The 23,598-nt window shown below is 37.2% G+C and overlaps 1 protein-coding gene across 1 annotated transcript in view; it reads left to right on the plus strand.

The window, feature by feature from the left end:
• The window catches only part of Cad87A (cadherin 87A), a 1,045,423-nt gene that overhangs the window by 894,789 nt on the left and 127,036 nt on the right, over positions 1–23,598 (plus strand). The window contains exons 37-39 of the mRNA XM_090395555.1: positions 13,643–13,729; positions 22,411–22,543; positions 22,638–22,762. Coding sequence (XP_090251681.1) covers positions 13,643–13,729; positions 22,411–22,543; positions 22,638–22,762 — 345 coding nt within the window. The remainder of the gene's footprint in view (positions 1–13,642; positions 13,730–22,410; positions 22,544–22,637; positions 22,763–23,598) is intronic.

The raw sequence follows: 23,598 nt of genomic DNA on the forward strand, positions 1-23,598 counted from the left end.
AGAAACTCATTTTCTTTACTTCCAGTTGCTATCTCAATCATTCCAGTCTATATTGCCATAATTAAAATCACCCTTTTCTTATTTACTTGGCTAATTTGATTGTACATTTTGGACATATTAAGCACGCAAATGACTCTCAAATCAAATATCTGAAGAAGATAATGAAGCTTGCTAAAGTTGACGGAAGCGGGAGAAGAGAAAGACCAAGAATTAGATGGGTGGATGGAGTTAAACAAGCAACTGGAATGCACTTGGAAATTCTGAAAGATATGGCCAGTGACATGGATAATATATGTTCAGAGAATCACCAGGAGTCTAAAATGACTCAATGGAACCTAACAACAACAACAATTATGGGAAGGGTCAGTACCCAGAGTTTTGAGTTGATCACAAACCCTTTCCAGAAACTCAGAATCAACAAAAATATCATTTTCCACTAAAAAGGATTCCAATGTTGGAAAAGGTACAAATTGTTTATCTTTTATATAACTAATCCATAACACCAGTTTTTTCTTGAATGCCTTCATTTTGTCGTAGGTATCAAGATCTTTAAAGATAAACATATTGATGCCTACAACATCAAGTTAAAGAATGTCCCTGAAGGGAGAGATTTAATTTTAAAAAGATGTCTGAAAGATAGGATAGTGTTGATAACCATGCTTTGTCAACAAGGAGTGATGCAAAATCAGAATTATGTTCATTTACAAACAATAAAACTTCGTGCCTTAATTGAAATGACCTTGTTAGTGCTTTACCTTTGGAAAGCCAGCGAATTTCAGAATGAAGCAAAAGTTGTATATATTCACCTCCTCCCTTTCATTGCAGAGTGCTGAAAATAACCTATTATTTAATGGTCGAGCCTTAATAAAATTAATTAGCTTTACAGCATTGTATAGCACAGTTTTAAATTCTGGTGGCATTCCTAACACTTCCCTATGTATGAAGCAATGTACCCAATTCATATCCTGAGGTACTTCCTTGACCTTAGAAACAACCCCACTATGCTTGCCTGTAAGGGTGCGAGCTCCATCCAAACAGAAGCCCATACATTTTTCCCACTGGATCCCTTTGTGTTTTTGTAATTATTGAGAGTGTGAAATATTTCTTCTCCAGTTGTTTGGGATGGCAAAGTTCTACAAAACAGAATATCATCATGAATGTTGTTATCATGCACATATCTTACATAGCATATTAACTGCACATCATTTATAACATCAGTAGTCTTGTCTATTTGTAATGCACAATAAGGGCTCTATTTAACTCTTTCTATTAACTGAGATTCTACATCACCTGCCATATCATTAATTCTGCAACCGACAGTGTCATTTGAAAGAGGAATCAAATCAAAATCTTTTAGTAAATGGTTGTCAAACATAGTTTTTATCACATCTTTTATAGTTGGAAGTAGTAAATTTTCTGTGATAGAATGAGGTTTCCCTGTTTTTGCTATGTGCGAACTTAAGGGACAGGATGTTTCCAGTGCCTCGCTATTAATAGAACCCATGGCTGAAACTATATATTTCCCATGATAATGGGAAATAATGGGATAATGTCCTTAAGCATTGCTGAAAAAGTTCAATTGGCTTATTTTTCACATCACAATGTTTAGTTTCTAAATATCATCTGCGTTTTGTAGGTTTCATACACTTGTTCGACAACACTTCATGACACAAAAAACATTGAGGTTTCTGTTCACTTTCATCTCCACACCAAGTAAACCTGAATTCCAAATATGAACTGTTATATTTCTATGTATTTTTTCTTTGAACTGCTTGTTTCTTCTACTTTAATAATATCAGAATTACTCTCCGTTACAACACGTTTATCCTAATTTATCACAATTAGGGTTAGCATCACCTGTTTCATTTGTTTTTCTTTTCAAAGTCCTAGTTCTAAGTCACTTTTCCATTATTAAGAAATGTTTCCGAAAATTATATAAATGCTGGGGTTAACTCACGACACACTTTGTCCAAATATCACATAGCACTTCTGAAGATATACTGAGCCTTGGTTGAAGGAGGAAAACCTTCAATAATAATGTGGCAATTAAGAGAGGTGAAAGGGTGGATGAGATGATTGTGATGGTAGGAATGAATGACTCGAGTGGTAATGTAAGTCAGGCAGCGAGAGATATGAGGTTTTTACTTGAGACTGTATGGAAGAAGACAGAGAGAGGAAAAATAGTGTGTGTTGCCTAGATATGATAATGATGAGCTGAGCAGAAGAGCGGTGATATTGAATGGCATAATAGCAAGAATGTGTGACAAGAGAGGACTGGTATATGTGGATGCTTGGAGTGCGTTTGAGGAAAGAGAGGAATTGTATGCGAGAGACCGTTTACATATGAATGAGGAAGGATGTAGGCATCTGGAGAGATTGCTGTTCTGAACGAGTCAGTGTGTCCCAGGGAGGATTATAGCAGGGGTGGCCTCTTGTGGGAATGGATACTTGGGAGAAGGGAGACAATGTCAGGTAACACTGAGCCCAGTGGAGTCTAGAAGGGAAAATGCTGGGTATAGAAACAATGGCATTTATATGCTTTATACTAATGCCAGGAGTATCCGGAATAAGGGAGAGGAATTGGTGGTGCCGATAGCATCAGCCTGGCCAAAAATTATTGGGATCACTGAGTCGTGGTTAACAGAAGGGGATATAATAACAGGAATAGAAGTCGCAGGGTATAGCATTTTTCGTCAAGATAGGAGGGGAAAGCATGGTGGTGGGGTACCGTTTATGATAAGTGATGACGTATGTCCTCTAAGAGTGGAGGCTTTGGAAGGAAGTGAGACAAATGATTTCGAGAGCATATGGTGTGAGGTAGAGGTAGGCAAGACAGGATATTGAGTGGGGTGTTGCTACAGACCCAGGAGCACGGAGGATGGGGACCAGGAGATGTTTAGACAGCTAAGTTTGGCAGGTACGAGAAGAATGATTGTTATGGGAGATTTTAACTACAGTAGTATAAATTGGAGAGAGGAAGATGCATGTAGCAATAGTGGAATGGAATTTCTAGAATTCTTGAGGGACAAATGTCTTAGGCAACATGTAACAGAGGGAACAAGAGGTTCAAGAGTTTTAGATTTGGTTATAACATCAGAAGAGTTGATAATAACTGAGATGACATCTCTCCCACCAGTTGGAGAGAGAGTGACCATATGGTTTTGACTTGGAAAATGAATAGACATGCAGGAGTATCAAAGAGAGGGGAACTTATGTGGAATTATAATGCAGGTGATTATAATAGTCTTAGACATCAACTTCGGGAAGTTTCATGGAGGGAGGAATTGGAAGGCCGGGATATCGTTAGTGCATGGGAAATTGTGAAAGAATATTTGTTAGCAGCAATGGTAAGTTGTATACCACGAGTGAAAAAAAAAGAGGACACAATTTGGAGTAAAGTGGATGACAAACAATATTAAACAGGAATCGTATGTGAAAAAGAGGCTATGGAAGATATAAGGAGACAGGTGAAGAGAGGATGCGTGAAGAATATAAGACACAGGCCAGAAGAGTGACTAGTGCGGTAAGGAAAGCAAAACTGGAATATGAGAAGAGATTGGCCCTAAGATCCAAAGAAAATCCTAGGGAATTTTTTAGCTATGTGGCCAGTAGGAGGAGAAATGACTGTGGAAGAATGATATTGTGGGATAAAAATGGGAATAGAGTGACTGATGCAGAGGGCATAGTGGAATTGTTCAATGACCACTTTATTGGAGTATTTCATCCTGGAGGAGTCAGTTTTAATGCTAGAGGAATAGGGCAGGTTCAAGGTTTAGAGGTACAGGAGGAGAGTGTGTTTCAGATACTGAGAACTTTGGATGTCAATAAAGCTTTGGGACTGGATGGTATTTCACCACAAGTTTTGAGAGAATGTGCTAGGGAACTGACAGTGCCTTTAACCTGGCTTTTCAATGAAAGTCTGGCTTCGGCAAAGGTGCCCAGGGAATGGAAGGATGGAAGAATGCATAAGGGTGGTAACAGACTGGGAGTGTCTAATTATAGACCAGTCTGTGTGTCATCAGTAGTTGTTAAGATCTTGGAGAAAGTAGTGAGGGACCGTATACAGCACTGGGCAGATGAACGTAATGTTATCTGTGAGAGTCAACATGGATTTGTGAAGGGGCGCTCTTGTTTTAGCAATATGCTAGCCTTTTATAATAAAGTTGCAAGAACATTAGATGAGGGGAAAGGCATATACTGCAATTTTCTTAGACTTAGCAAAGGCATTTGACAGGGTGCCACATGATAAGCTGATATTTAAGTTGCAACACATGGGTCTGGATGTCAGATTGGTCAACTGGATTCTGGATTGGCTGTCTGATAGGTATCAGAGAGTTTGGAAGGCAAGACCTTCTGTCTTGTAACCTTCTGTCTCTTTGATAGGTATCAAGGAGACAGAAGGTTACAAGTGGGGTCCCACAGGGCTCAGTACTAGGACCTATATTGTTTAACCTTTATATCAATGACATTGCCAGTGGATTGCAAGGGGATATTCAGTTGTTTGCGGATGATGCGAAGCTGGGAAGGATTATTAGTAATAGTGCAGATGTGGTAGCCCTGCAAGCGGATGTGAATAAGCTACATAGATGGGCAAATGAATGGGGGTTCTCAGTTTAATGCAGCAAAATGTAAGGTCTTGAGGTTTGGAAAACTTCGATGGGACACTGCATACTTTATGGGAGGAGATATACTGGAGGAAGTTGGGGAGACGAGATTTGGGGGTTGATGATTGATAGAAACCTGAAGTTTAGGGGACATATTGGAAAGGTGGTGAAGGTAACCCAGAGGATTGCTGCAATTATGAGAAGGATACTGACCTGCAGAGATAAGATGGTTATCATTCCGTTGTATCAGTCTCTGATCAGACCACACTTGGATTATTGTTCTCAGATTTGGTCCCCAGGATTTGAAGGGGATAAATTAACTGTGGAAAAGATACAAAGACAGATGACAAAGATGGTCTCAGGACTGTACAAGGATAGTTATGAGGATCGGCTGAGGGAATGTGGACTGCAGAGTTTGGCGTATATAAGAAGGAGAGGTGATATGATTGAGACTTTTAAACTGTTGAGAGGTAGTTACAGAGTTGACACTGGGGAGTTCTTTCACTTGGTTGAACAGTGGGAAGGAGTGATGACAAGAGGCCATCCCTGGAAGTTACGAAAGGAAACTGTGAGCAAAAACGGGTGAGGAGTGGTTTCTTTGTATGGAGGGTGGTTGAGCCGTGGAATGCACTGTCTGATAGAGTGGTGAGGGCGAGAACGGTCAATGAGTTTAAGGAGTAGTATGATAGACTTTGTGTTTCTTAGGGGGAACCTCCCCTCGATGAGTCTTGACATACTTTATGTTCTTAGGAAGGACCTCCCACAATGAGTCTTTTGACTCCATGGAGGCCTGAATAATAATAATAATAATAATAATAATAATAAAAATCAATAAACAACAAGCAATTGGTTGAAATGTGGATAACACATTTACTTCAAATGTGGCAAAACAGCAAGGGAAGGCGGAAGCAATAAAACCATATTGTTGTTCGATTCACCCCCTTTATTACTCGTTATTCTGCCGCTACTAATTATTGTAATGACAGTATGTTCATGTAATGAACATTCTGCCACTATTTGTTGGCTCTTTAAGTATCCATTTTATTTCAATAATTTTTACTTATTTATTCAATTTTAATTTGTTTTGTTTGGATAATTAAAAAATATATATTTATTTATTTAAGTCTGCCTGCAGACCACCTGTCTCATCATCGCGAACCACAGGTTGAGAAACACTGTTATAAAGCATTTGTATGTCATATTGCTGGCTTTCAAATCCATGTTTTTTACTAACCTTCCATCAATTGTATTTGAATTCATTAATTATGAAAATCAAAATTCTCTTCCCTTTGCTTACAGGTGGTGTATACTGAAAAAAAATACCTGTTCTGTTGTAAGTAATGTTATGCTCAAGACATTACATAAACTGATACAAATTCTCAGGGCAAGAGGACAACTGTAGAATGCATGTTCTACTGTTTTCAATCAGCAACACATGTAACAGATTGGATCTCTGATGTTAAAGTACCTCCATTTGATGGTATTGACTGGAAGAGACATCAATATTCAACTCTCTAAACAAGGTTCCTACTGCTAGGATATCCTTGGAACCAGTAGTGCTCTTAGAATTTAATCTTGAGGGGGGGGGACCCTTGTTGAGTAGATGATTTGAGAATACACACTACGCATTGCACACTACCTGTGACTAAGCATCTGCAACTATTGCTAATTCATAAGTAGTATAGAAATAGAAGACACGACACGACATAAATAAAAAAATTAATTTTAATTGGGAAAAGATTTCTTGAAGAGTTTCTAGTGTTTTTTTTATCAACTGCTCATTAAGTATCTCCACCACAAATTCTCCATCAGCTGTCTTTATACTATTTTCTCAATGGTATAAAGACAGCTGATGCAGATGTCATCAATGTCATCCTTCCATAATTATTCTTTCTTTTGCTGGCTACATATCGAAAGAATTCCTTAGGATTCTTTTTGGCTCATTAGCCAACAAGTTCATACCTCTCTTTAGCTACCCTCACCAACCAAGTCACCCTCCTTGCTTGGTCTTTGTAGACCTCATGGAATTGGCTATTTGCACTTCTCTTATGTTGCCTCCACAATGCTCTTTTTCTCTGTTACGCATGCTTAATCTCTTTATTCATCCATCTCACACCCACCTTATTTAACCTTCTCACTCTTGGAATACATTTAGACATTGCATCTACCAAACAGTTTTTGAAAATCCCCCAAGCTGCATTGATCTCTTTTCCAGCTAACTCCTCATTCTATGCTACACCCACAAGCTGTCTGCTGAGCTCTTCATAATCACCCCCCTTGTAGTTCCAAATATACCCTTTTCTCACAGAGGTCCTCACACTGCTGGCAACCACCCAGATAATCACCTCATGGTCACTCTCACCAATTGGTGGATGATTTGACAACTCATTTATAATTACATCCTCTGATGAGATGACCAAATCCAAGACCCTAAATCCTTGTGTGCCCTCAGTTACATACTGTCTGAGGTAGTTATCCCTCAAAAACTCAAGAAACTCATTTTCTTTACTTTCAGTTGCTATCTTAGGTGAAAGAATTATTAATTGTGGCGGGTACGAATGAATTGAAAGGTGATAAATTTTTTATGAGAGAGGACCTGAAAGTATTGTTAAAGGTAGCGAAAGAAAAGAGTGACAGAGTTAGAATGATTAGTCTATTGCCGTGGTATGACAGAGAGGAGTTTAGGAGGAGGGCCATAATTGCAAATGACATTATACGTAGGTTATGCAGACGGTGTGGTGTGGAATTTGTGGACGTGTGGAATGAGTTTGAAGGGCGAAAGGACTTATACAAGATGGATGGCCTGCATTTGAATGGACTTGGTGTGCGGAGACTGGAAAGAGTATTGCTGAATGAAGGGAAAATGGATGTGCAAAACCAGGGAAACTAGAACTACCAAGGAGGGGGGGGGAATGGATATGCAGACATCAGTGAGACAGATGAATGTAAGAATGTATATAATGTACCCGAGCCAGCACTAAGGACAAAAAATGGGAATGGGTCATTTAGAATAACGTATCAATATAGGGGTGGGACTAAGGGATCACTGCATTTCGTGTATACTAATGCCAGGAGTATTAGGAACAAGAAGGAAGAATTTTTGGCCTTGATTGGCTCTTCCTGGCAACAGGTTATTGGCATTAGTGAAACATGGCTGACGGAAGAAGATATAGTTAGTGAGATAGAATGTGTAGGTTATAGTGTGTTTAGGAGGGACAGAGAGAATAAAATAGGGGGAGGGGTATTATTGATGATAGCTGATGAACTGCAGCCAAGGAGAATTGAAGTTGTATCGCAGGATAGTGAAAGGAGCTCATTTGAGGCTATTTGGTGTGTGATTGAGACTGGCAGAATAAAATATATAGTTGGGTGCTGCTATAGACCAGGTGATGGAATAGATGGTGGAGATAGTATGCATAGGGAAATTGATGAAATGAGTGGAAAGAGGGTAATTATTATGGGGGATTTCAACTATGGTAACATTGATTGGAAGGAGGAGAGGACACGTGAGGAAGGAAAAGGATTTTATTCAATTATTAAGGGATAACTATCTGAGACAGCGTGTAATTGAAAATACTAGGGGTGTGAGAGTGCTTGACCTGGTAATAGCATCTGAGAATTTGACTGTAATGAATATGACCATGTTGCCACCTATTGGTGAGAGTGATCATAAGGTCTTGACCTGGGAGGTGGCTAAAGGTGTGGAATTTTCGATTAAGACAGGGTATATGTGGAATTACCGTGCTGGCAAGTATGACAAGCTTAGGAGATTGCTTGGATCAGTGCCATGGCATGTACAACTGCAAGGGCTGGACGTCAATAGAGCATGGGAGGTGGTCAAGGAACATTTACAGGAGGTAATGGCTGATTGTATACCCAGGGTCCGAATAGTAAAACAAGTAGGGGTTAAATGGATGAATAACACCATTAAGCTTGAGCTGCAAAAAAAGAAACAACTGTGGAGGGAATTTAAAGAAAGGGGTGACCTGCTGGCACACGAACGGTATAAAGTGCAGGCCAGAAAGGTAAGGAGTGTGGTAAAAAAAGCAAAAGCGGACTATGAAAGGAAACTAGCTTTGCAAGCAAAAGAGAATCCAAAACAGTTCTTTCAATATGCTGCAAGCAAGAAAAAAACTATACACGGTAAAATGATTTTAAGGAATGACGATGGTAAGGAGGTCACTGAATCAGTCGATATAGTGGAGTTACTGAGCGCGCACTTTGCAAAAGCATATCATCCAGGTGGTGACATTGAAAAAATGAAGGAACCATTAGTTTATACGGGAATAGTGATGAATGAAGTGGAGGTGACTAGTCTATTACAGAACCTTAATGTGAACACATATGTGGGATTGGATGGTATACCGGCACAGGTCTTGCGTGAAGCGGCTAAGAATTATCAGTGCCCTTGACCATGTTGTTTAATCTGAGTCTCAGGTCTGGCTTAGTCCCGAAGGTGTGGAAAGAGGGGAAAATAGTTTCACTGCATAAAGGAGGATCCAAGGCTACGGTTGCAAATTACCGACCGATCAGCATATCAGGAGTCGTTGTCAAGGTCTTAGAGAAAGTAGTCAAGGGAAAAATACAGGAATGGATTGATGAAAACGAGATACTGTACAGGGGACAGCATGGCTTTGTGAAGGGTACATCATGCTTCAGTAACTTGCTCAAGTTTTATAACAAGGTGACGGCTGAACTGGATAAGGGAAATGGGTTTACAGTGATACTGCTGGACCTGGCAAAGGCGTTTGACAGGATACCACATGGAATACTAATCCGTAAACTACAACATATGAGAATGGATATAGGGTTGGTGAGGTGGATAGGTGGTTGGTTGATGGAGAGATATCAAAGAGTAGTTTATTCAGGAGTAGAGTCCAAAAGACGGCCTGTGACTAGTGGTGTGCCGCAGGGTTCTGTTCTTGGGCCACTGCTGTTTAATCTGTTCATTAACGATATAGGGAAGGATCTAAGTGGAACAATTCATTTGTTCGCTGATGATGCAAAGTTGGGTAGGGCAATAGTGAATGCAGAAGATGTCAAAGTCTTGCAGGATGACTTAGATAGATTGGAGTTCTGGGCTAAGGAGAATGGATGTCGATTTAATGTGACAAAATGTAAGGTTATGCATTTTGGGGTGAAAAGATTAGCAGCAGTATACCACATTGGTGGAACTGTACTCCAAGAGATTGATGAGGCCAGGGACTTGGGAGTGTTGGTGGATAGGGAGATGAAGTTTAGGGGGCACACTGCAAAAGTAGCTAAATCAGCTCATCAACTTACTTGGTTGTTGAAAAATACCTTGACGAGCAGAGACAAGCAAGTTATTGTACCTCTGTACTGAGCCTTGATAAGACCTCATCTCGACTACTGTGCCCAGATTTGGTCACCTCGGTTCCTTCTTGATGGGGAGGAGGTGGAGAGGATCCAGAGGCGAGTGACTAAGATGATAACAGGTCTATGGAATGAACCATATGAGAACAGGTTGAAGATTTGTGGGTTGCAGAATCTAGTTGATAGGCAGAGGAGGAGAGATATGATCAAGACATTCAAATTGCTAAAGGGATTCTATAGGATTAATTCAGAGGATATTTTTGAGATCAGGACTGGTGGTGGGAGAACTAGGGGACACCTATGGAAGCTGGGCAAGAGTGTGGTTAGCAGGGGTGTTAGAGCTGGGTTCTTTACTTTTAGAGTGGTAAATGATTGGAATAAGCTGCCAGAGTCTGTTGTGGGTGCTATGACAGTTAGCGAGTTCAAAGCAAGGTATGAGAGAATGTCGTATAGTTGTGTGGACATGATGTTTAGGGCCTCCCTCGATGAGTCTAAGGACTCCTGGAGTCGCCCAAAATAATAATAATAATAATAATAATATCTCATCATTGCATATATATGTATGTATATGTGTGTGTGTGTGTGTGTATTGCATTGTGAGATACTAAGGCAATTAATGTGAAATCATTAGCCTCTATATACAATATGGTATATTGTGCCCTTCAACTGGAAAAGGCCTAAGTTTGATTCTCGTTGAATAATTTTGATGGTATTTATTAGAACACAGACTGATAAGTAAATAATTATTTATTGACTTATTGCTGATATATCACTGGTGTTATAACCAGCATTTTCAAAGCACAAAAAGCAGTTTGCCACAATATGCAAGACTACAACAATGTGCTGTAACAATGGGGACTAGTTTGAATAATTGTAGCAACAACAACACAAAGACTTAAGTCCTAATTACGTGCCTTCTATGTTAAAAAAAAAATAGAGAGAAAGAAAGAAAGCAGGTACTAATTATGTCTTAAGATGACTCTCTCCCAAATCTTAGGCAAATTTATACAGCCATATATGTTGAGATTCGGAGTATGTTTCAAAGCTTCTGTTGCTTCTAAGAACAACCTCTCCGACTTGTAAAAGCTTCTGTGCAGTACTTTTGTTTTCTTCCAGTTGATCCTGTGTGCAGGAGTATCCAAAGCATAGTCTGCTAGATCTGACTTGCCATAGCAATGGTGCCAAATGTATTTAGTCTAGCAGACCATGCTTTGGATACCCCTGCACACAGGATCAACTGGAAGTAAACAAAAGTACTGCACAGAAGCTTTTACAAGTCAGAGAGATTGTTAATGGAAGCAACAGAAGCCTTGAAACATACTCCGAATCTCAACAAATATTGCTGTATAAGTTTGCCTAAGATTTGGGAACCACTCATCTTAAGACATAACTAGTAACTGCTTTCTCTCTCTCTGTATTTTTTTTAAACATAGAGGGGGGGGGGGCTAATTAAGACTTTAGTCTTTGTGTTGTTGCTACAACTGTTCAAACTAGTCCCATTTATTGACATATTGTGACAGTCTCGTGTATTGTGACAAACTATTCTTTGTGCTCTCAAAATGCTGGTTATAACACCAGCGAAATATCTGCAATAAGTCAATAAATAATTATTTACTTATCAGTCTGTGTTCTAACATATACCGTCAAAATTAATCAACATGTATGATGAACACATAAGCCTTTCTACATGTTTGATTCTCGTAGTTATGTGAGAAATTTTTATATGGGCTTTTTTCATTTGAGACTGAGTCATATAGGCAAATTGATCATCAGAACACAAGCAATTTACAGACAAAATTTACTATTTTGTTGGCGGTGATGGGCAGTAGATGGCGTTGATTGTAATTGCTTGTAGTAGGAGAAATAAGTAGTAAGAAAGATGGTGAGATGTGTGTAGTGGAGTCGAGTACTCTCCTGTGATGAGTCCTTGGATTCCTAGGTGTCAAGTAATAATAATAAATTATTACTATTATTATTCAGGCCTCCATGGAGTCAAAAGACTCATTGTAGGAGGTCCTTCCTAGGAAACACAAAGTCTATCAAGGCTCATTGTGGGAGATCCCTTCTAGGAATTATGAAGTCTATCATACCACTCCTTAAACACACTCTATGCAGAGAAACCACTCCTCACCCTCTTGTCCACACTTTCCTTCTGTAACTTCCAGGGATAGCTCCTTGTCATCACTCCTTCCTGCTGTTCAACCAAGCAAAAGAACTCCCCATTGTCAACCCTGTAACCGCCTCTCAACAGTTTAAAGTCTCAATCATATCACCTCTCATTCTTCTATCTACCAAACTCTGCAGTCCACATTCCCTTAGCCGATCCTCATAATTAACATTGTACAGTCCTGAAACCATCTTTGTTATCTGCCTTTGTAATTATAATTGCAAACACTTTTTAATTTATTGATTAGGCCACCACTGTTGCTGTATTAAAGATATTAATTTGAGAGTTTTTCTCTGATCATGTTATAAATAGGATATAGTTTTGATGTAATTTTTTTTTTGTTGTTTTTTCACTAGTGGTCAGGGCAGTAAAATAATGATTGATTGAATCACTGCTATGTTGTCAAGCTCTTTGAAATATAACATAGCTTGCTTGTGTGTGTGTTTATGTGCGCATGCTCCAGATGATGACCTTAATATGAAAGTCAAAACGTCCAGAATTAAACTAATTATTCTTAACATCGTCGTAGTCTCCATAATTTATTGAAATGAAAACTAACTGCTTTAGTTTTCCTGTCTTTGCAGTACCACCTTTTCAGTGAACAAAGCTCTCTTTCTTTCTCTCTCTCTCTGTAGACACCTAAATCCAAATCTGTTTAAATGTAGTCTATCATTACTTAAATTCAAACCATAGATCAACAAACCCTACATAATTTCTTCTGAACAGTCTGCATATTGATTAATTGATTTGGTATCAATGCCTCTGTCTTTGGTTGGCCTCTATTGTAGTATGGCAGGAGACTTGCATTCTTCATCTTTTTTTTTTTTTCCACTTCTTCCTAAAACCACCTCCTCCTCCTCCTTCCTTGCACAATATCACTAACCCTTCAGGTCATTAGTGTCAGCCAAAACAGTTAATTCTTTCACCTGACAGCATCACTAATCTAAAGCATCACTTTTATGCAAGCATCTTTTTACAAAAGACCTTGTGATTACAAGTAATAGTACGTTCTTGAAGAATGTTATATCACATGATTTCAAAGAATAAAGTGAAGTTATCTGCTCACACAGTCTTAAGAAAAGAGTCAAAAAATATTCCTGTCTGATATAACATATATATTCTAATCATTTCCCATAGATTTCTATTCTAGCAGTTATAGAAAAGCAGTTTGATAGAACAGACACCCAGTAAATATGATATACAGCTCATGAACAGAGATTTTTTACAGTTTCCAATAATATGTAATAATGCAACTTGTTATCGGTAATGAAAGGAATCAGAAATGCAATCTGTAGAAAATTCATATATCCCATTTATTTATACTTTGTGTTCTAAACATCTTCACAGCAATTAAATCAAACTGTGAAATTATTTGGTCTTGTAAGATAACAGTTTCAATTAACAAGAGAAAAAATAAGCAATGCTTGTGTTTTTACATTTCAAAGATTGCAAATTGATAATTTTATATCCAGTACACATGTATTTTGACCATACTGCCTCTGTTTATTATTGATTTCTTTTTCTTCTCCTGTTTTAGAATGCTGTCAAATGCAACAAATGGAATTGTTGTAATTGATGACATCAGGTACCATGTGAATGAGAAGAATAAAATAATCCGAAAGTGGTGAGTTAAATAAAAATACATCTACAAAATCAGAATGTTATCATTTTAAAGTCCTTAAAATTAACTATTCATGTAAATGTACATGAGGATAGGTTAGAAATGTATGTACAGTATACACTTATTTAAATTATTATTTTTATTATAATTTAAATAATTTAAATGAAACATACAAGTTTTGAATATGCTCACTGCATCACTTTTCTCAGAATAAATACTGGTTCAGAAAACAGATGTAGATATCAGAACGGTTCCGCTTATGCTCTTTCATGAATTGTTCGGAAATCTTTTTGCACATCATCATTATAGAATCAACATCTGTTGTGGATTAATTATAGACAGAACATATATTAATCTAATCTGCATTTATCTTACAACTTCATTAATAGTCACCTCCCAATTGAAAAGAGTGAATGCAGGCTTTTTGCATAACTTTCAGATATAGATATTCATTCAAATTCCTGATATGTACCCTTGTGCAGGGGGATACAGAATAATTATGATAATGCTACATTAAATGAAAAAGTTATTATTATTATTTTACGGCATCTCCATGGAGTCCAGAGACACATTGTGGAAGATTCAAATTAACCATTATATGTGCAAATCCTGTCACCTCTTCTTTGAATCCATTCACTGTCAGAGAACTCGCAACCAATTCTGTCAGTCCATTCCCCTCACTTGCCACTCTTCATGCAAAAAATCTGGCCCAAACAACTCTACTAAGCACACGTTTACAAAACTTCCATGGATGGCTCTGACTATTTGTAATATATTTAAACATTTCACTTCCATTAATTTCATAAAACCATTTAATATGTTATTCAAGGAAGAGGTAATCGAGGATACAATTTTCCTTGACTGCCTCTTACTTTCTGAGTCCACAATGGAGTTCGGATCTTTTTCCTTACAAACAACTTCACTACATGCCTCTCTGGCTAAGTCAAGCAATGTTTTCTTAAAGGTTTGGTTCTTGTTTTCAAATTCTTTTTTTTTTCCAATGATGTTTGTGTATTTAAGTACAGTTCACCTCCGAAAGCTGTTCAACTTTGGCCAGATCATTGGCCAAATTTTGAGCAGCTTTCAGAGGATAAAATTGATTTTCAGTATGAAATTCAATTTTATCCTGTTCACTTCCTATTTCAAATCCTTTGTATAGGCTTGTGTCTCCTGAACCAGTGGAAAAACATTACTATCAATTATAACATAGTCAATTAGACTTTTTCTTATTTCTTGTCTTCCCTCCATGTGAATTTGTGCACATTTTTATGTTGGAACAGAGTGTTGGTAATAACTAATCCATATCCTGAACAGAAATCCAGCAGGCACTTACCATTATTATTAGCTTTGCCCTTTTCTCCACATTTTTTCAAAACATTTCTGTATGTATAGTAATCATTTTCTACTCTGCTGTTTAGATCTCGACAATGAAGAACATTTCCTTATTCATCGTGTCAGTTGCCTTCTCTAATACCTCAAAAAATTCCTCTTTTTTCTTTAGTAGAACCTTCTGTGGGGGACCATAAGCACAAATAAGTTTCATTGTCCAGTTCCCCATTCTGATATTTGCCCACATCATCACTCTACTTGATATTGCCTGCCATTCAAGAAGATTATCCTCATATTTAGTGTTGAATATTATAGCTACTCTCTCTCTTTTCCCTGATTGCCATTGCCTGAACATAACATTTTGTATTTGTTGCTTAGAAAGATCTCATCTGTTTTTGTCATCTTTGTTTCAGTCATGCCTATTAATGTCAATGTGATGGTTATCCAATTCTTCTGCTACTTCCATTTCTTTTCCATTCATGCTTCTTACATTGATATTACCAACCTTGAACTCTGCTGATGTTGAGTTGGGATGTGTTCTGGGATTTGTTCCAGTAGCTCACTTTGTACTGTTCGTCCCAGTTCCCTGATGAAAACAACAGGGACCTTGTTTAACCGGACATCTTGGCCAGTATGAAATTCTCTCATGTTATGCCATCATTTACTTGTGGTTTAAGCCAATAGGAATACAATTTGGTCAACTAAGTTCCAATTTGCCAGTTTATCCTATTATCCAGGTAGATACCTAACAGAGTGCACCATGATACAGTGAGGATTGGACATTCGGTCAGCGGTCCCAGGTGGTTCTCTTCATTCCTTAAAAGGCTATGTGGAGGTCTTCTCCCAGTTATATAGCTCTAACCCTTAAGCACCCCATGTAGATATTCTTTGTTTCTTATTCAGCCGTTTAATTCTGTATAAAAGAAAAAAATCCAAAGTTAATGAAAACAAAACTACTCAATATGGTTACTAGGCATGAAATTCATGTTGTACTATTATTTTCCATTGTGGTTTTAAGCCAATAAAAATACAATTTGATCAGGTGATACCACCAAAAAGAAATAAAGTCCACAAGGATTATTATTAAAAAATAATAATCCTTGTGGATTCCATTAAAACTTCAATGACATTAACTCCCTGTTGTAGAATTATAAACCAGTAGTAAACCAGTTTCCTACAGACAGTATGCGTCTGTCTGTAGGAAACATACCTAAAGCCAAGAGATGATCTGGCATTACAAAATACTACCATCATTCATAAGAATGGGACAGGGGCTGGACCTGAGGATGGAGGAGTTATGATCCTTGTGTGAAACCATACCCCTTTCCAGCAAGTCCTACTCAATACAAAGCAGTGCTATCTGATTCTCAGAACTCTAATAAAAGTATACTGAATCTGCATTCCTCCTGCTGCAGACTTTGATGACATATTTCATTTGCCATCCCCATTACCTTTAATGAGGGATTTAAATGAACACAACACTGTGTGTGTGGGGGGGGGGGGGGTGCTCCAACAAGCATCAGAAGACAAGTTGAGTGTATGCTTGACAACAATAATCTCTCTCTCTCTCTCTTTCCTAAACACAGGAAGCAATACCTTCCATATGCCTATCCAGATATTCACTGCCATCCATACAACACCTGTCAGATTGCCATATGACCTTTTGGTATGAAATTAATGATCTCTTATGAGCTCTAGATATTGGGTTGGACAACATAGCCCAGATGCCACTAAACACACTTCCATCATGTTATCCATACTTAGCACTATTTAGCTTTTCTTTCTGTAAGCTACCAAAATATTACATCCTCCCATTGTCTGTCAGCAACTCTTTCAAGCACATAGAAGGGAATACAGATGGCTTAAAATCAGAGGACTTAGTGCTATCTTGTGCTGTCTTTCCTGACAGCGTTATATCTGCATAAATTCCACTAGAATGTAACAACTTTACTATTGAGCTATAGATCTTGCTTTAAATTATATCTAAAATTGCATGACTACCAAAGGTGCATAATATATACAGATTCAGAGAACTCTTTATAGGCAAAAAGAAGGCTAGAGCCACAGAAACACATTGCTTTCTCGATTACAAAAGCTTCACTTAAGATATGTGCTTCAATTGGATTCCAAATTATGTTGGGATTAAAAGAAACAAGGCTACAGATACTGCATGCTGATCAGCTGGTTTCTTCAGCATCCACCCTTTTCCTGTACCCTACACTGATTACAATCAGATCATCAGACACAAACTTTTATTCCAGTGGCAGTCGTTATGGAACAAAGAGACAAATAAGCTCTGTTGAATCAAGCATGAAATTAAATTTTGGCTTTTCAGGGATGGAAAAGAGGAAACTGTCCTTGTATGGCTCTGCATATGTCCAGCATTGCCAAATCCGCTGTGTGAGTTTTGTGATATTGGACTATCAGTCATTCATTCATATTTTAATTGACTGTCCTCATTTTAGCAAGAGCACAGTCATTATTTTAGTCACTTTCATCAACTGTCTAAGCCTTATACACTAAGGCAAATTTTATGAGACTCGGGTATCACCCCAGTTTTTATATTTTTACAGAGCATTAACATCTCATAAGTTATATACTTATTAGTTTAATTTGTTGTATATATGTATGCGCCTCCATAGCACAATTGGAAGAATGATGATATATTGCACCTTTCGACTGGAAAAGGCCTAAGTTCGATTCTCATCATTATAAGAGAAATCTTTATATGAGCTTTTTCATTTGAAGGTGAGTTAGCCAATCTCGTATGGAGGTAGCAGAGTTTTTTCTCTTAGACTCTCAGGTTTTTCATCTTGCATGCAGGCAAATCAGTCTTCAGAATACACAAAACTTACAGACAAAAAATACTGTTGTTGTGGTGATGGGTAGTGGATGGCATTGATGGTAGCTGTGTGTAGTAGGAGAGACAGTTAGATGTGTGTGGCAAAGTGTAGTACAGTGCCCTCCTGTGATGATGTTTTTCTATACTGATTTTTATCTGTTTATGCCATTTTGTTATTATTATTATTATTACGGGTATCTCCATGGAGTCAGTAGACTCATCACGGGAGACCCAAACTAGCAAAACAATATCTGTCATATCTCTTCTTGAATTCATTTACAGACAAAGAGCTCACAACTAAGTCAGGCAATGAATTCCACTCATTCACCACCCTCCAGGCAAAAAACCTTGTTCTGACACCATTGTTAACCACACTCTTCTTTAATTTCCAGGGATGACCTCTTGTTCTTCCATCACTGTCACACAGCTGAAACATTTCCCCTGCATCAATCCTATAAAAACCTTTCAGTAATTTGAATGTTTCTATCATATCCCTTCTTCACCTATCAACCAATCTCTGCAATCCACAAGCTCTCAATCTATCAATGTAGGGAGCATTTTTTATATCACTCACCAACTTGGTCACTCTTCTCTGAACCCTTTCCACAGCCTCCTCATCTCTAAGGAATCCAGGTGACCAGACCTGAGCACAGTAATCCAAATATGGAAGTATCAATGCTTTATAAAGGGGAATAATAACCTCTTTATCTCTGGATGTCAGTGTGTTCCTCAACAACCAAGTAATCCTATGTGCAATCTTGGACACCTTAGCAGTTTACTTATTTATTATCCTGTGTATTTCTAAGAAAATTTTAACATATTTTTATACATAGATTTTAGACCAATATATATATGCTAATTATATGAAGAGCCAAAGGCTTCAATTCAGCGACATGAACTTATTTAAGTTAAGGAATATTATATCCCATATTGTTTCATAGCCAAATAAGAAACTCGAAGAGTTTCATGCCGAATATAGAAACTATATAAAGTTCGGCAAGTCCAAGCGTAAGCAAATACCTGGATAGTGCGCAACACCTGACCCATTTGGTAGTACAATACTGAGGCAACTCATAGTAAGAGTGGTGCAAGCTCCAATCACTATTCTTGGTGTATACCCATAATGTGAAACCCAGTTATTAGGAGCTGTATTACTGTTCTACATTATGAGAGGAGGTCACTACCCAGACCGGTTTCAACCTTTATTGAGGTCTCATCAGTGAGTAGGTAGACCTAGGTCAGGTGTTGTGCACTATCCAGTTATTTGCTTATGCTTGGACTCACCAAACTTTATATAGTTTGTATATTCGGCATGAAACTCTGAGTTTCTTATTCGGCTATGAAACAATATGGGATGTAATATTCCTTAACATAAATAAGTTCATTAAAGGGATAAAAATCCTATGTTGTTATATAGCCAGTAAGTGAAACTCAAGATCGAGAACTACGATCTATGAGTTTCAATGCCGAAAAACTACTGGCGAAGGCAATTCGAAGCAAAGGTGGAGCAAGATCCCTCACTATTCCTGATATTCTCTCATAATGTAAAACACAGCTCCTAGCAGATGTAATACTGTCATTACATTATGAGGAGAGGTCACTACCCAGACCGGTTTTAACCTTGTTTGAGGTCTCACAGAAGCTTGGATATCTTCCAGGTTTACCTACTCACTGATGAGACCTCAAAAAAGGTTGAAACCGGTCTGAGTAGTGACCTCTCCTCATAATGTAATGACAGTATTACATCTCCTAGGAGCTGTGTTTTACATTATGAGAGAATATCAGGAATAGTGAGGGATCTTGCTCCACCTTTGCTTCGAATTGCCTTCGCCGATAGTTTTTCGGCATTGAAACTCATAGATTGTAGTTCTCGATCTTGAGTTTCACTTACTGGCTATATAACAACATAGGATTTTTATCCCTTTAATATCTTAATAAAGTTGCCAGAAAACTAGCCATTTGGCCTTTCATTTTAATTACAATAAATAAGTTTATGTCGCCGAATTGAAGCCTTTGGCTCTTCATATAATTAGTAATTTATTTTATTAGGACACCTTCTTGGCAATTCTTATAGTAGGGTATGTAAGTTCTGTTCGCTACAAACTTGGTATTAACTAGATCTACCTACTCACTGATGAGACCTCAATAAAAGTTGAAACTGGTCTGGGTAGTGACCTCCTCTCATAATGTAGAGCAGTAATACAGCTCCTAGGAGCTGGGTTTCACATTATGGGTATACACCAAGAATAGTGATTGGAGCTTGCTCCACCCTTACTATGAGTTGCCTCAGTGTTGCACTACCAAATAGGTCAGGTGTTGTGCACTATCCAGGTATTTGCTTACGCTTGGACTCGCCGAACTTTACATAGTTTCTATATTCAGCTATGAAACAATATGGGATGTAATATCCCTTAACTTAAATATATATGCTACTTATTTATTATGTGATTATCATGAACCTAATTGCAAAAAAAAAAAAAAAAAAAAACTGCATGGGGAGGAGTTGTTTTGGCTTTGTTGTTTAAAGCAAAATGTTGTATTTGATTAAAGTGAATGGAGCTAAGATTTGAAAATCCTGAGAATTTATGCTACTTTGTTGTGGTGAAGTTGATTTATGCTTCTTGTGTACATATATGTAGATATATACATTAGCCATTTGTTAACAGGGATTAAAGAGATAAGGAGCAATCTTTTGATTTATATATATTATATATAAAGTAAGTCCTTGGGAAACAGTTGGTTAGGATTTCATCAAGAGAATACAGGAAAGTAAATAAAAGAGAAGGAGAAATAGATTGAGTGGATTTTTGCAGTTAGCCTCTAAATGGAGGGTGAGCAAATACTGCTAATATGATTGTGGGTACCTAGCAGAAAGTGGCAGAATGATGGTTACTAGTTCAATGGACTACCACCCATAGAAATACCTGTATAAACATGTATTGGTCTCAAATATAAGAAAGGCTCAATGATGCCATGCTGTCAATGAATGGGTGGAAAAGCTGAGAAAAAAGAGAGTGGAGTAGTCTGTTTCAGAATGAAGATCTAAATGAGTACCAGTTGAGAGATTCAAGCATGATTACTGGTGAGGATAATAAAGAGGTGATATGTGATTGAGAATGCAGTTGAGCTAAGAATAATGACAGAATTTGTGAAAATGAGTGTGGAATGAAAGTAGGTGCTTGAAGAAAGTGAAATGGAAGAAATGAAAAACAAAGTGGAGAATTTAAGGTATGAGGTAAAAAGGATGAAAGAAGAGGTTAGCTAATGTGGGTGGAAGTGTAAAGAAGATAAAAGGACAAGAGAGTAAAGGAAGAGAGAGAAGAGCAAGAAAGATGCAGGAGTTTGAAAGAGGAGAGAGAGTTTGATTTTTATTTATTATTTATTTATTTTTTATGGTGCAAAGACATCAAAGGTCATACTGCACCAGGACACAAGTCACAGCAGTACATATGGTAATTGGTTAATAGGAATACGCTAACTACTCGGCCAACCAGGCAGGAGAGAAAGAGAGAGTGAGGAACCATAATGGATGGGGATTCCGTGATTCAGTTTGTGCCAACCATTTTGTTCAGCACACCTTGATGATCATGATATGAAGTTCAAAACGTCGAGCGTTTATTTTGGTTTATGTTAAACTAAAGTTTTGCTCTAACACAGTAGTTGTCTCCATAATTTTCCATAATGTAAAAGGATTCTGTTCAGAACAAATGGAGTCATGAAATCTCCATACTTGTGCTGGAGAATGATAGAGAACATATAACTGATATTTAAAAAACATCAGTGTGGATTTGGTAGTACTCTTGATTGGTATGAATGCTGTGAGAGGACTTCAGAACAAATAGCAAAAGCTATCTTTGAGGAAGTGTTAAGATATTGTACATCAGAAGCCTTTGAAAGAGAAATACAGTAATGTATTGGTACAGTAGAGATAAGTACCAATAATAAATGACTTCATAACAAGAATGTGTAGGAAGAGAGATTGAAATATGTAATATTAGAGAATTTGATAAGAGGCAATTATATGCTGTAGATGGATTACATGTGAAAAGATTGGTCTTTGTTGAGAAAGTGTTGAACCAAAGACAGCCTAATATGGAGAGCATAGCTTGAGTTACAGGAGGCAGTGCAATGTGTCATAGAAGAGAGAATGGGAAAAACATGACAGGTAAATGAATACTGACAAAACATTTTGTCTTCATAAGGGGTTAAAATTTGAACTTTGATCGATTGTTTGCATGAAGATTATTAGTGTTATTAAAACCTAGATGACAGAAGATAACATAATAGGAACAGAAGTAAGAATATAGAATATTCTTATAAGCCTCTTGGAAATAGAGGAAAATTTCTGACAGATCACCTGTGATCTTCTGCCAGAAATGTCTCATATCTGACAGATGCCCAGCATTTATCATATATGTGAAAAATGCTTAATTATTTCAGATATAAGCTTTTTTGTATATCATACTTTGAGATATAAATGTTTTCAATATATTTTTTCCCTTATTATTTTCAGGACAGATTTATATATTCATGTTGCTAATGAACAAGATGAAATGCTTCCAATTACTCAAGTGTTAGAAGCTGTTGATTCTAATTCAAAGCTGCTTAGTTTGCAATATGATGATCTTCACATTCACAGAGTGGTGGTAGGTATACATTAATTATATATTTTTAATAGAATATCTAGTTAAATAAGGTATGACTTCAATAGTACAAAAATGCTCTTTTCATTTTTCATAGCCAGTGTATATAGGTTTTGTGCAAGAAGATTTCGATTTGGCACTGACTGTTCTGATTGCATTGCTTGTAGTAATATTCATTGGATTCATAACTATGGCAGTATGCTGTCTCTGTCTGAAGCGATGGTATGTATAAAATTTCAATTGTTTCACCTGCAGTTTCAAGAATACTGTTCTATATTTTAAAATTCTTCATTATTTAAATATTTGGTTTGCTAACTTAAAAAAATCAAATTGTTTATTGTATGTAAAAGAATTGATGGGTCTTCAGAGGTATTTATGACATAGAAAAAAAATGACTGGTAGACACAAAAACATTATTAACAAAGTACATAACCAAATATTTCAATTCAAAACCTGCATATCATTCTTCTCAGTGAATTGACAATTCAAAAAAGATAGAATAACATCAGTGGATTTCAAAAGATACAAGCTAAGTGCTAAAGTGCAAGTATAGTAGAGCAGATTATATATATACACACTATAAAAATGCATTGTTTACAATCAATAAGGTTCAGACTTTCTCAAATTTTTTGTAGGGAAACACAGCCATTCCAGTTGAAGTAAAGACTATGTATTGTTGACACTGCTAGATCTTGAATGATGGCTCTATCAAGAATAGAACCGCTCCATTCAAGATTTAACAAGAGAAAAATATCGAGCAAAAGCACATTTGCACTCTTGGCAAAGCAGGCATAATATGTGAAGATACATATAATAACCTTGCTTAAAAAAGGAATTAAAATATAAAAGAAGAGGTTGAATCTTAAATAAAAATGAAATCGGAGGAAATAAATATTAAATTGTACTATGATTAATGTTATTGTCTAAAATGGATGAAATCTTAATTTGTTAAAAACATCAATACTAAACTATGTCATGTATAAAGTCCTGTATCATCATGTGAACAAAAGTTCAAAGGTTGCAGTTTGACCACCAAAGATGACGTAACGTGTGATGAA

Source organism: Typopeltis vanoorti, chromosome 7, assembly GCF_054136105.1.
Source record: "Typopeltis vanoorti isolate ZY-2024b chromosome 7, IOZ_Tvanoo_1.0, whole genome shotgun sequence".
Lineage (NCBI taxonomy): Eukaryota > Metazoa > Arthropoda > Arachnida > Uropygi > Thelyphonidae > Typopeltis > Typopeltis vanoorti.